The sequence below is a fragment of the Marmota flaviventris genome, chromosome 8 (assembly GCF_047511675.1).
Source record: "Marmota flaviventris isolate mMarFla1 chromosome 8, mMarFla1.hap1, whole genome shotgun sequence".
Lineage (NCBI taxonomy): Eukaryota > Metazoa > Chordata > Mammalia > Rodentia > Sciuridae > Marmota > Marmota flaviventris.
In genome coordinates, this window is record NC_092505.1 from 127813097 (window position 1) to 127825513 (window position 12417).

The window sequence follows — 12417 nt, forward strand, 5'->3', positions numbered from 1 at the left end:
GCAAGAAGTGTGTGGATGAATCTGCCCAGTAGAGCCATGTCCTCTGCTGTGCCCCAGGCAGAGTTTGGATAGCACTGCCAGCACATGCTGCAGGTCTCAAAACTGAACAGCCCTTCTGTGGCATACAGAAGTTCTTGAGGGGAGTTATACTTTCACTCAGACTACAGCCATGACCAGTTGTCCTAGAAGCCATTTGGTACTATTGCATTAATCTGTTTGGAGTTTTGATTTGTTGATTTAAAGTTAAGCTAGGCTGCAGTGGTGCATGCCTGTAATCCCTGCAGCTCAGGAGGCTGAGGCAGGAGGATTGCAAGTTCAAAGCCAGCCCCAGCAACTTATGGAAGTGCTAAGCAACTTAGTGAGACCTTGTCTCAAAATTTTTTAAAAAAGGGCTGGGGATGTGGCTCAGCTATTAAGTACCATTGGGTTTAGTCCCTGGAAACACCCCCACCCCCAACAAAGTTAAAATTTTTGAAAGCACTTTTGTTTCCCTTATTTCTGTTTTTAAAAGCTATAAATTTTATCTTTGTCCTATCCCAGAACTCTATACTTGTATGTGTCTCAATTTGACGTTGCCACACAGATGTATTAGGTAACTTAACTAGGACAGTACAAATCTCTTGATTCTCACTTCTCCCAACCTGCTTCTTTTTATGTTTTTAAAGTCACCATTATCCAAGTAATGCCATTAGCCAAAACTTGGACTCTTCTTTGTTTCTTTTCTTTTTTTTTTTTTTTTAATATTTATTTTTTAGTTATCGGCGGACACTGCATCATTGTTTGTATGTGGTGCTGAGGATCGAACCCGGGCCGCACGCATGCCAGGCGAGCACGCTACCACTTGAGCCATATCCCCAGCCCTTCTTTGTTTCTTTAATATAATCTCTTAGCAAGGTCTTTTGACTCTGCTTCCCAATCTGTTCACTTCTCATCTTCACTGTGACTCTGGGCCAAGCCTCTGCTGTCTCTTAGAATTCTCTAGTAACCTTCTAACTTGTTTCCTGCACCTGCTCTTGCCCCTGTAAACAGCATTTTTCATCCAGCATGCAGTCATCAATTTTTGTATCATTCCTTTGCTTGAAACTTTGCAGTGATTTCCCATCTCATTTAAGATAAACTCCAGATCCCCTGGGTTTTATTTAGTAGAATTATGACATGAGCACTCATCATCAAAACTTACACAAATCTCCAGTTTTTCTTGTTCATATGCCTTCACCTTTGGTGCCCATAATGCATGTATGTTTGTCTCTGTGTATTTTTTTTCAGTTTGCCTCTGTATACAATATCTGTTATTAGATTATTTTTCCTATTGCTGAGCCTTCTTTATGTTTCTCTTGTTAAAACAATATAAAACTGAATATAGTTTTATTTAATCAAGAGTCTTTAAAAACAGAAAAGCAAAATAATTTCTATTACTCCCAAAGGAACCGTGCTCTCCAGCATGGCAGCTACTAACCATATGTGACTTTTTAACTTTAAATTACTTAAAATGAAATAAAATTGAGACTTCAGTTCCTTAGTTGTTCTAGTAGCTACATTTTAATGCCACATAGCCACAGGTGGCCAATGGCTAGTATGTTGGAGAGCACACTTCAGAACAGTTCCATCACTACAGAAAATTCTCTCAGCACTATGGTATATTTTATGACCTGGTATATTTTATGTGTACCAATTGTGACTAGTGTACTTATTAGCCAGAAGTTGTATTTGAAATCTCTTAAAAACTACAACAAAGAAAGAAAAAAAATGTGTGTCAATTTGACGTTGCCACATAGATGTATTAGGTACTCTAACTAGGACAGTACAAACCTCCTGATTCTCACTTCTCCCAGCCTGCTTCTTTTTATGTTTGTAAAGGCACCATTATCCAAGTAATGCCATTAGCCAAAATTTTGACTCTTCTTTGTTTCTTTAGAATAATCTCTTAGCAAGGTTTTTTTGACTCTTGGTACACTTTAGTTAGATGTAAACTTATACTAACCCACTACTGGTAACTGATCTTATCAAAGAACAAACACATGAAATGGAAATATACAAATAATAGATTACTCATTGTGCATATTGGATCTCAGAGCAATCAGTTACATTGATTTTAAAAAGCTTAATGTGCTTTTCATTTTTATTTCAGATGATCCTGTACATGCAGCTCCAACCACTTCTACGCGTGTGTTTTATATCAGCGTAGGGGTTTGTTGTGCAGTAATATTTCTTGTAGCAATAATACTAGCTGTTTTGCACCTTCATAGTATGAAAAGGATTGAACTGGATGACAGGTATTGTATATATTTTGGGAAAGGAGAAAAATAAAAGCAGTTACTTGCATTTGTGTAAGAGCCCCACACACTTAAGCACACTGGTAAAGGGGAGGGAGGGAAGATGATCAAGCCCTAGCCAAAGAAAAACCAAGATGTTCTAATCACTGTCTTTGTGATGTTTTCTGATTTTATTTTTTATCTTTTTATTTTTCTGAAGTCAGAAATCACAGTTTATTTCTTGCTGGGGAAGAGTAGAGATCAAATATGCTTTTCCCCATCCCCAGTAGCATGATTCCACTCCAGATTCCTTTTGCCTTAAATAAAATGCCCTGTTTCTTTCTTGTAGTTCCTCTCTCCATCATTCTCCATCCATCTGTCTATCGAAGACACACTTACCGAATGTCTGCTGTGATTTTAACCAGAGTCATGGGGAATCTTTTGAATTAAACCAGTATTTAAGTCCTCCTTCCAGAGATTCTGATGCACTTGGTCTGGGGTAGTGTCTGGGCATCAGTATTTTTCCTAAAGCTTCCTGGATGATTCTGTTGTTAAGCCAGTTTGTGGTGCACTTAGTTATATGTTATGCGAAGTGTTGGGAATATAAAAATTAATGATGGTGTCAAGGATTTGAGCTTTGACATTAACCCATTATTATAAAAGAATAAATTTGATGATTGTGATGTGAATAATATAGTGTGAGAATACAAAAGTACTTGCTCCAGCCTGCGTGAGTCATAGATGACAAGGAGGAGGACTTAATAGTCAGGACAGAGTGAGAGATAAAGATGGAATGGTAAACAGGCTTATTTCACAATCCACAGTTCTCTTTTTCTTCCTCATTGATTTCCAGGTTCTGACTTAAGATATTCCGGCTTCATGACTGGGCTTTGGACCTTTAAACTTTTCCTCTTCTTCTTACTGTGTCCTTTCTTGCACTGTTCCTCAGTTTGCCCTGCACCTTGCCCTTCAGGACTTTTGAAGGGCTCCTTGTATTTGTGCAGTCCAGTCCAGACCCTCCATTCTTTAATTCCAGCTCCATTGCCATCTTTTTCATGAAATCTTTTATAAGCCTTTCTACCATCCATTCCCCTCTCTCACCTATGGCAGTTGCTGTATCTTTTCCTCATGTAAGTTTTATGTACTTTTCTTATCCTTTGTACTAGAATATAAGCCCTCTACAAATAAGAGGGAAGACTGCCTTTCTGATTGCTGAATCCCCTGTCTTAACACAGTGTCTTACATATAGTGGGATAAGTCTTACATTTAGTAAGCACATTCCTGGCATAAATAAGAACCTAAGGGACCAGGGAGCTGACTGGAGTCTGTACTCTCTGTCTCCATTGTGTTACTTTTCTTTCTTTCTTTCTTTTTTTTAATATTTATTTTTTAGTTATAGGTAGACACAATATAGTTATTTTATTTTTATGTGGTACTTAGGATCAAACCCAGGGCCTCACACATTCTAGGCGAGCGCTCTCCCTCTGAGCCACAACCCCAGCCCTTACTTTGCTTTCTTGAATGGAGAAAGAAAAGAGAATAAGAGGGAAGTACACAAGTGATGTGTTTCAGAATGTTTTGTGTACATGTGGTTTTGAAGCTTAGATTTAGATTTTACAGAGGGGAAAACATGCATTAGGAATCAATTGAAGTAACTAACATTTTATATAGGACTTTGAGAGACGATGTTAAGTGGATTTACCAGTCACTAAATAGCCATTTTGTTATACTAATAATTCTTTGCATTTTCAGTGCACATCACATGCTCATGTTGGAAGCTCATGTCTGGCTTATGTTTTTCTGTTTCATGAAAGTATACTTTTCTTTGTCATTGGTTGGTTGACTTAGTGTTTTCTGAACTCTCATTGGGGCTTAATTGGGCCTACTTGGGACTCATTGCACCAGGCACTGGCTGATGAGTAAACAGGTACTTTCCTGTCCCTGTAGAGTTTATATTGTCTCCTTCTTGGAGAGACAGACGTTGAACATTCCCTGCTGGAATGTAGGGTAGGAAGCTTTGTTGTGTTCACTGCTGTATTGCCAACACCCAGCACAGTAGCCTGGCATATAGTAGATACTTATTAAATAATTATTGAATAAATAAATAAATAAGCAAATTATACAGAAAAATAACAGAAAAGTACAAATTGTAATAAGTGTTTTGAAAGAAAATCTTGATATTTGCCTAAAGTCTTAGCTTTGTTTTAGAACAGAGTTAATATCGCCACAATATTTACAAATTAATTTGCTGGTGAAAATTAAATTTATCAAGACTGGTATTAAACTATTAAATATAAGCAAATATGCATTTTCATCTCATTTTCCACCTGCTTTGATGCAGTTGTAAAGGTCTGAACTTTAACAGATGTCAGGGGTAGGTCTCTAAACTGCTCCTTGCTTCTCTTGTAACAGTAAGTCTTGGGTCCCAAAGAAAGTTTTTCATCCACTTAGTAAAGTGCTTTGCTTATTGCTTGTTTGGTCCTCCCTTTCCATTTAACATCTGTCAAGCATACAAAAAATTGACTGATAAACCCATAACTCTCTGACTGTGCTCACAAGCCTCTCAGAGATTCTAAAGTGGCACAGGAGTGCCACCTACTGGTCAGTTTATGGGGAAAAAGGGGTTGTTCATTTATTCAACCATCATTATTGGTTGCAGGTAATATACTGTGCTTTAACATACATAAATTTTAGCTTCACAAAAGTCCAATGAGATAGGTTTTCTTAATTCCATTTTATGGGTAAGTCATTTATTTGAGGATGGCAGTGCTTTTCTTCTCTCCCTGTTACTGAATACTGGATTTCTAACAACTTTGATTTCTGGTTTTATCCTTTAGTAGTACTTAGAACTGGAAAACACATGCCTTTATCATTCTAAGGAATGAGGATGCATAATATCCATAATAATAAAAACAGTAATAATATGAAATGTATGTCTGAAGGCCTCTTGTAATCCTTTTAGCAATCCTTTTATCCATGAGGATTTGAGGCTCCAGGAGGATCTAATAGTTTGCCTAAGTCATGCAGTTAGTATTGGTTGTACTGGCAGTTGTGATTTCAAGGTATATGCCCCATTTGTTTACTGCACTGCACCAAACCCACTGCATGTATAAACTCATATAGACCAATTCTGGAATAAGCTCCAGCCTTAAAAACTCTTACAGAACTCTGAATGGATGATGGCCTTGTGAATCCTTATTATATTCTCAGAGTTGCTAAGTATTTTCAGCAAAGGTGCTGGGAAAACAGGGCTAACTGTAGCCCCAAGGAAGAAGCAGATAATCTGAAATGACGGGCATCTCAAGGGAAGGCATACTAAGGGGGATTTCACTAGGCAGACAGGCATTTTCAATACACGGTGTGCTGAGCAAAATGGCTTGTAGATGTGCTCTAAATGTTTATTGGGGGACATTCCTATCTTCATTTTTACTCTGTGACTTTTCAGGAGTATTTTAGTTATAATAGCAGATAATAGTAGACTGTATTATTGGTGATTAAAAAAACTACTTAGGTGCTTACAGTGCTCATCGTGTGGGTGTTATATATTTTCATTTTTCAGACGTACATAAAAGCTCTCAGAATTGATAAGATACAAATTCATGTATAAAAGTTGCAGATTATGTGGCAGCCCTTTGTCATGTATTTTTTTAATTACCAGATTTTGAAAATACAGAGCTTTTGTGTAGAGAGTTAGCTTAGGAAGGTTGGAGCTTTTGTTGGGGCTCTACTGATTCTATAGCTCAGATTTGTAAGGCCTATCCTGCCATCTGGTTTCACTCTTCATTCTTAATTTCTGTGCTTCACTTTTGCACTGCTGCAGAATTACAAGGATATTGAGACTAGAGTATGCCCAGGGGTGACCTGGGACAAGTTGCTTTACACTGAAAAGACAAAAGGACATGCTCGGAAACCATTAATTTGTAGTCTCAAACACGATTAGCAATTATTTGAGCCTACTTCTTCTAGATCTTCTGTCTTATTTAGAGAATATGGAGTAATATAATATTTCAGGTTCTAGAAATTTTTGGGAACTTCCATAACATCTAAAAGAGTGGGATTGGGGAATAGCAGAAACAAATAAACATTCATGTGTTTGTTCACATTCATGTAAATATGAGCCAGATTTGATCTTCCATCCCAAGCTTTGATGATGTTGGCATATTTTGTTTGGTTTGATATTCCCTTATCTCTAGGCTGTTTGATTTGGGACCATCACTAAAATAAACCTGTCTTTCTACTCCTCTCCTAAGAAGCAATTTACTTGAATGGCATGGGCTCTTTTCTTGCAAGATGAGCCATAGTTCTCTAATGTATCCTTGTGTGAGGTTCAGGACTACTGCTTGAGAACTAGTACCCACATTTCTGAATAATTTTAGTAAGAGTAACCTGCTCAATGAGTTTGGAGGTAGAAATGAAAGAAAAAAAATAGAGCTTTACATTGTGAGGCAGATTAAAATTTCAATATGGAATATGTTATAGAGATTTATGTGTATTATGATTGTCATCAGGATTTTAGGCTGGTTATAATGCTACATGCATATTGTATGTATGAAAAATAAATTTATTGAAGCTGACTTGTCAAATATTTCTCTTTTTAAAATGATTTCTAGCATCAGTGCCAGCAGTAGTTCCCAAGGGCTGTCTCAGCCATCCACGCAGACGACTCAGTATCTGAGAGCTGACACACCCAACAATGCAACACCTATCACCAGTAAGAGTTAATATAATTCTAAAGCTGTTTCCAAAGTTTCCTGTAGTCTGTCTATCAGTAGTTCTTCATGATTAATATACTTGAGGGACACGTGTACCATGCTATGCACATAGTGTCTACCTTGTATAAAATTAGATACAATTTTCAACCTTTGCTTTCTAGAGCATTGAATAAAACTTTCTAAAATTGGAGTATTAAAAAATAAAGTTAAATTAATTGCTAGAATTAGTTTTGCTTTGGGGAACTTTCCATAGTTAAATCAACTCTATAGAAATTAAGAAGGAAGTTGTTTAAATATTTATGTGGAATAAGTTATTCAGCTGTATACAGAGAAAACCTTTGGATTTTAATGAATTATTCGATGTTCTTATGGGCCATGTAAAGACTTTACATTGTTTTTGTTGTTGGGCCAGTACCTGGCACATTCATGCACTCCACCATTGAGCTATGCATTATTTTCTAATTTTAATAGGCAGATAGGTACCATTGGGAGTTGAGAGCATGGGATCTAATTTCATTTTTATGAACAATATTTTGATAAAAGTTTCACACACTTTAACATGTAGGTGTTTTGGGGAAAGTAATTTTAAAAAATTGTTGAAATTCTTGTAAATATTAAATATAGTGTAATGTTATGATATATGTACATAATATGGAATAAAATAGTCATTCTTAGAGTATAAGACAAAATGAGGAATGGTTAACAAGGAAATAAATAACAACATAATCATCAAGATAAAGAGTGGGCCAGAGAGCCACCTGTCTAGTTATGACTCAGAAGTGCCATTGATAAAGTAGGATCTTGTAGGCAATTAGCTGTCTTCTTTAGTGGCTGGTATTTATACCTTGATAAGATTATCTGCCCTCCACCGTACCCTGTTGTGGTCTTGCGATACTGTTTCCAATTAAAAATAACCAGAATTCTTTGAAGAAGCGGCTGACTCCAGGTCTAGGTCAGGAAACAAATAAGATGAACCTGGGACATGTTGCTGAGCCAGATATCAAGAAAGCTGCTGAAGACTCAAAGAGCTCTCATTGGCCAAAGATGGAACCATTTGAACATCAAAGAGACAACAGGATTGAAAAATAAATTGTGTAAAAATCTATAAATTTATAATGCTTTTTAAAAAATGGTTCATAATGAGAGGTAATTGAAGCTCCAGTAATATCTTACTCTGACAGTTGGCTGCATGAACTGTGTTTCAGGGTCACCAGGTGGTGCTGGTTGATGAGGAAAAAAGGCTTCTTTACAGGAGATTTCCCACTGATAAATGCAGAAGGAATGATAGGATTAGAAAATCACATTTGCAACCCCTAACAATATATTTGATTCAGAAAGCTCATCAGTGATTAAAACTCTAAAACAAAGGGAGAAATTTTTAAAATTGAGGGATCAGGTCACCACCTCAATCCACTGAAAACAATATTACTAAGAATGAGACAATCAGATAATTTTGTATAGCAGGAGATGGTGTGCCACCCTTGGAATATTCTTGTCTTCCCTAAATCCTAAAAGTTAACCTGGACTTAATTAAGGCTATAGAATTGACTTGTAGTTTATAGGAAATTTAGGGTTAAGGAACAAATTATTTGATACTTGAAGAAGTAGATTCCAGATATTCTCCAGGATAATTGGCCCACCTTTTTCAGTAGACAGTGCCCTCCCCCCAATTTTTTTTAGAATATATTTGTCTAGATTAAAAGAAATTTAACAGAAACCATAACAGAAACCCTACTGTCAACAAAAGAAATATAAGCTTCTTAGGAAATACAGTGCTAGATGTATAGTGCTATTCAGAAGAGGCATCCCTTAATGGTTAGATGGCAAGCTTTGCTTAGAGTTGATTCTTAATTGTGGATATGACCTTAAGAATAGATAATTCACTGATGATAAGTGCTAAATGAGCCTTTTAAGTAAGAATAATGGAAATTCAATTATATATTTTAGAAAATTGTTGTTAATAGGACACTTGTGTTTAATAGTGCACATTACCTTAAGGAGCTAGGTAATTTATTATGTGTACTAAAACAAAATACTTTATAAAAGGTCAATAGAAATATATTTGTTTTATGAATAAAAAGGAGGCAGAAAAGCATTTAAAGACAGAATGACTGAGAAATTTCTCCAGAAAACAATATAACAGACCACATATTCAAGAAACTAAGAATTTGAGGCAGGATTAAATATACACTGACACACCTATGCTCACACATCTGGACATACTGCCCTCAAACTGGTGATCAGTGGTCTCAGGTATTGTCAGTCTATATCCATTATAAAGTTCCCCAGAGCCTTTCATGCAGTTCTTCTGGTGGCAATTGATGATCATTGGTTCATTAGTTTTTTTTAGAGGGGTTTTAGAGGAGTTTTGCCAAAGTTGATAAATCATTAGAGATGCTATTGCAGTTTCTACTGGCTAACACAGGATCTGCTTTTTTTTCTAACATTTTTTTTTTTGGGAGTGAAAACTTCAATTTGTAGCTGTAAATTTTGTTTTTACTCATTGTATTCAGGATAAATGAGAACAGGTTTGAACTTCACCCTGGTATCATCAGGCTGTGGGAATACCAGAGTCATTAAATTGATAATGCATCTTGTTAGAAAAGATGTTTCTCTTTATTTGAAATGTTCTTTTGCTATATGAGTATATTAAAAAATCCTTTGGGAGAAGAACTGTCCATAAAAGGGATTAAATGAGATTCTATAAGTCAAAGCTTGTTTCATTTGACTGACAGACATTTGAAGTAATTGTAATATTATTTCTGGTGTTTCTTATTTTAATTATATATTTTAACATTTGGGGGTAGAATTGTGGTAGGTGAGAAAGCATTTCTTTACAAGTTGGTGTGCCTTTCATAAGTAATTCACATATGTGCCTGTTTTCTTTTATGAATCTCGCATTCATTCATTCCTGTGACTTGAGTCCTAAGGTTTTAACTAAACTATTTGACCCCAATACCTTAATAAGGGTATTTATATTGCTTGGTTTGGCTTTGTTGGCTCCTCAGGTTATCCTACCTTGAGGATAGAGAAGAACGACCTGAGAAGTGTCACTCTTTTAGAGGCCAAAGCCAAGGTGAAGGATATAGCAATATCCAGGGAGAGGATAACCCTAAAAGATGTACTCCAAGAAGGTATTTATTATTTTAAAATCTGTTTTTTTTTTGAAAAATGGTTTTTATTTTCCTGTTTCTTAGGTTTTTTATTATGTCTTATATAGCTTTACTACTTTAGATTTTCAGGTATAATAAAGCATACATAAGTGTTCATTACCTTTAAGGTGTATTTTCTGTTTTGTTCTTATTTAAAATGATCATTACCTAGCAGGTCTCTTTGAAAATATTTTAAGACATTTCTCTCTGACAAATAGTATGGAGGTTCTAGCAAATGGAATTGGGCTTTGAAATTAGATTTCATATTCCAGTTCCAGGATATATTATACGTGTGACCAATTAATTACTTAATGTCTTAGATCTCCAGTTTCCTCTTCTGTAAATTTAGATTACATAGTTGTATAAATAGTAGTCTTCATAACTCTTAGACTAGTTATGAAGATTAGATGAAATGATATATATTACATGAATTAGCACATAATAGTATTTGATAGGTAGTAATATTGTTTCCTTCCCCTCTTGCTAGCCTTGCTTTCTTTTTTGAGTTTTCAGGGAATTGGTTATAAAGATGCTGAAAGATGAAAGCAGAAATTAATAATAAAATATTGCATTGAGCTTTTCATGTTGCTGAAGAGAATTACTTTCTTTTCACTCCCACTGTAATTCAGTTCAAAAAGTTTTGCGAGCATGTAAGACCTTCTGTATTCATCTTTTGGCTGAATACTTGTAGGCTAGTCACAGCAAAGTGAAGGGTTAAGCTGCCCCCAATGGCAAATGGTAATTAATAGGAGCAGATATGGGGGTGCCTGCTTTTCAGTGTATAAATGCCACTTCATATGGTTGTCTTTCTAAACATAACTAGTTTTTAGATTTACCTGTTGCCTAAAGGCAGTTAATAGACCAGATAGTGTTTCTTAAAGACACAGGAATTAGACCAGTGACTAAATGATAATGTTTGCAGTTTCTTTGGGTCTCTAAACAGGATAGAATAAGTCATCTATTATGGTGGTATAAATTTGAGAAAAAGAGGAAATTTGGAATTAAGTAATGTTTTCCTTGATGTTTTCAGGGCTGTAATAATTTGTCTTAAAACTGTTTATTTCAGAAAAGAAAACAAGGCCAATTTTTAAAATTAACATTTTAAAAAGTGATCAGGTTCACTGGAAATCTGATAAATACAAATCAAACAACAGTTACATGCCATTTTTCATCTGTCACATTGAGAAAAATTAAAAAGATAACACCCAGACTGACAGGGCTATGAGGGGACAAGCTGATGGCAATATGAATCCCTGTGGCCTTGTGGTAGAGTGATATATGTTCAGATATACTTTCGTGCATGTTCCCACATCCATAATGGTTTTGTTTCTAAGCCTGTAAACCCATGTTTGGGAATATTTAAAATGGAACTAGGTTTGAGGAAGAGAAGACGGAGTATGAATTTCTGCAGTGTTCCCTTGAGAGAGCAAAGCTCAATCAAGCAAGGTCAGCTTGAGTGGGGATAGAAGGGCAGACCTTTGTGAGGAAGATTCTGGCAGGTCAAGGTGTTACCTCTGAGGGTGTATTGACGGAAATGTTTGAAAGTATTTACTCACCTCTAAGCAAATTGGTTTGAATAAAGATTATCCAAAGATTTTTTTTTTTTTTTTTTTTCTTACCTTGAGCATCCAAGTTACTCTGTGTCTCTGGGCTACAGTAAGACATGATCTAGATGGGCACCAACAGCTTCAGCACTTAATGGTGAAAGGCTTTAAAGCCCACAAGTATGTGTAGTATCTGCAGTAAGGTGAAGCTATTTACAGGCATTTCTTTCTTTCTTTTTTTTCAATTTTATTTTAGTTTTAGATGGATACAATATCTTCATTTTATTTATTTTTTTATGTGATGCTGAGGATCAAACCCAGTGCTTCATGTATGTGAGGCAAGTGCTCTATCACTGAGCCACAACCCCAGCCCCACAGGCATTTCTTTTTATTTGTGAAAGTAAGAAAGAGAAACATTTTCTTATGGAAAAGAGTGACACGAGACCAATTTTCAATGATCATTTCCTTATTAGGAAACTTTTTTTTGATTAGTAGGTAGGAAATTACTAATAAAAAAAATCTATGGATTTTCATAGTTTATTTTTAACCATTGAGTAAAATGATTAACCCAAAGGTCATAACTTCTTCTCTTTTTACCATAAAGTTTTTAGGAACACTTTTATACTAATGATCTGAGAGGGCAAGTGACTTGTCTGAGACTGAAGTAGAGAGTGGTAGAAAGATTAGAACCCAGGATTGTCTAAATCTAGGACTTTGTACCCCTGGCCTTCCTACATTTTTTAGCACTGCAGCAGCA

The 12417-nt window shown here is 35.8% G+C and overlaps 1 protein-coding gene across 2 annotated transcripts in view; it reads left to right on the forward strand.

Moving 5' to 3' along the window:
* Ryk (receptor like tyrosine kinase) overlaps positions 1 to 12417 on the forward strand; it is an 87000-nt gene that overhangs the window by 46483 nt on the left and 28100 nt on the right. Inside the window, exons 6-8 of one of the 2 annotated variants that reach the window (XM_027933740.2) lie at positions 2129 to 2273; positions 6863 to 6963; positions 9964 to 10098. In XM_027933740.2, the coding sequence (XP_027789541.2) occupies positions 2129 to 2273; positions 6863 to 6963; positions 9964 to 10098 (381 nt within the window). The remainder of the gene's footprint in view (positions 1 to 2128; positions 2274 to 6862; positions 6964 to 9963; positions 10099 to 12417) is intronic. The other variant, XM_027933741.2, reaches the window with a different exon arrangement.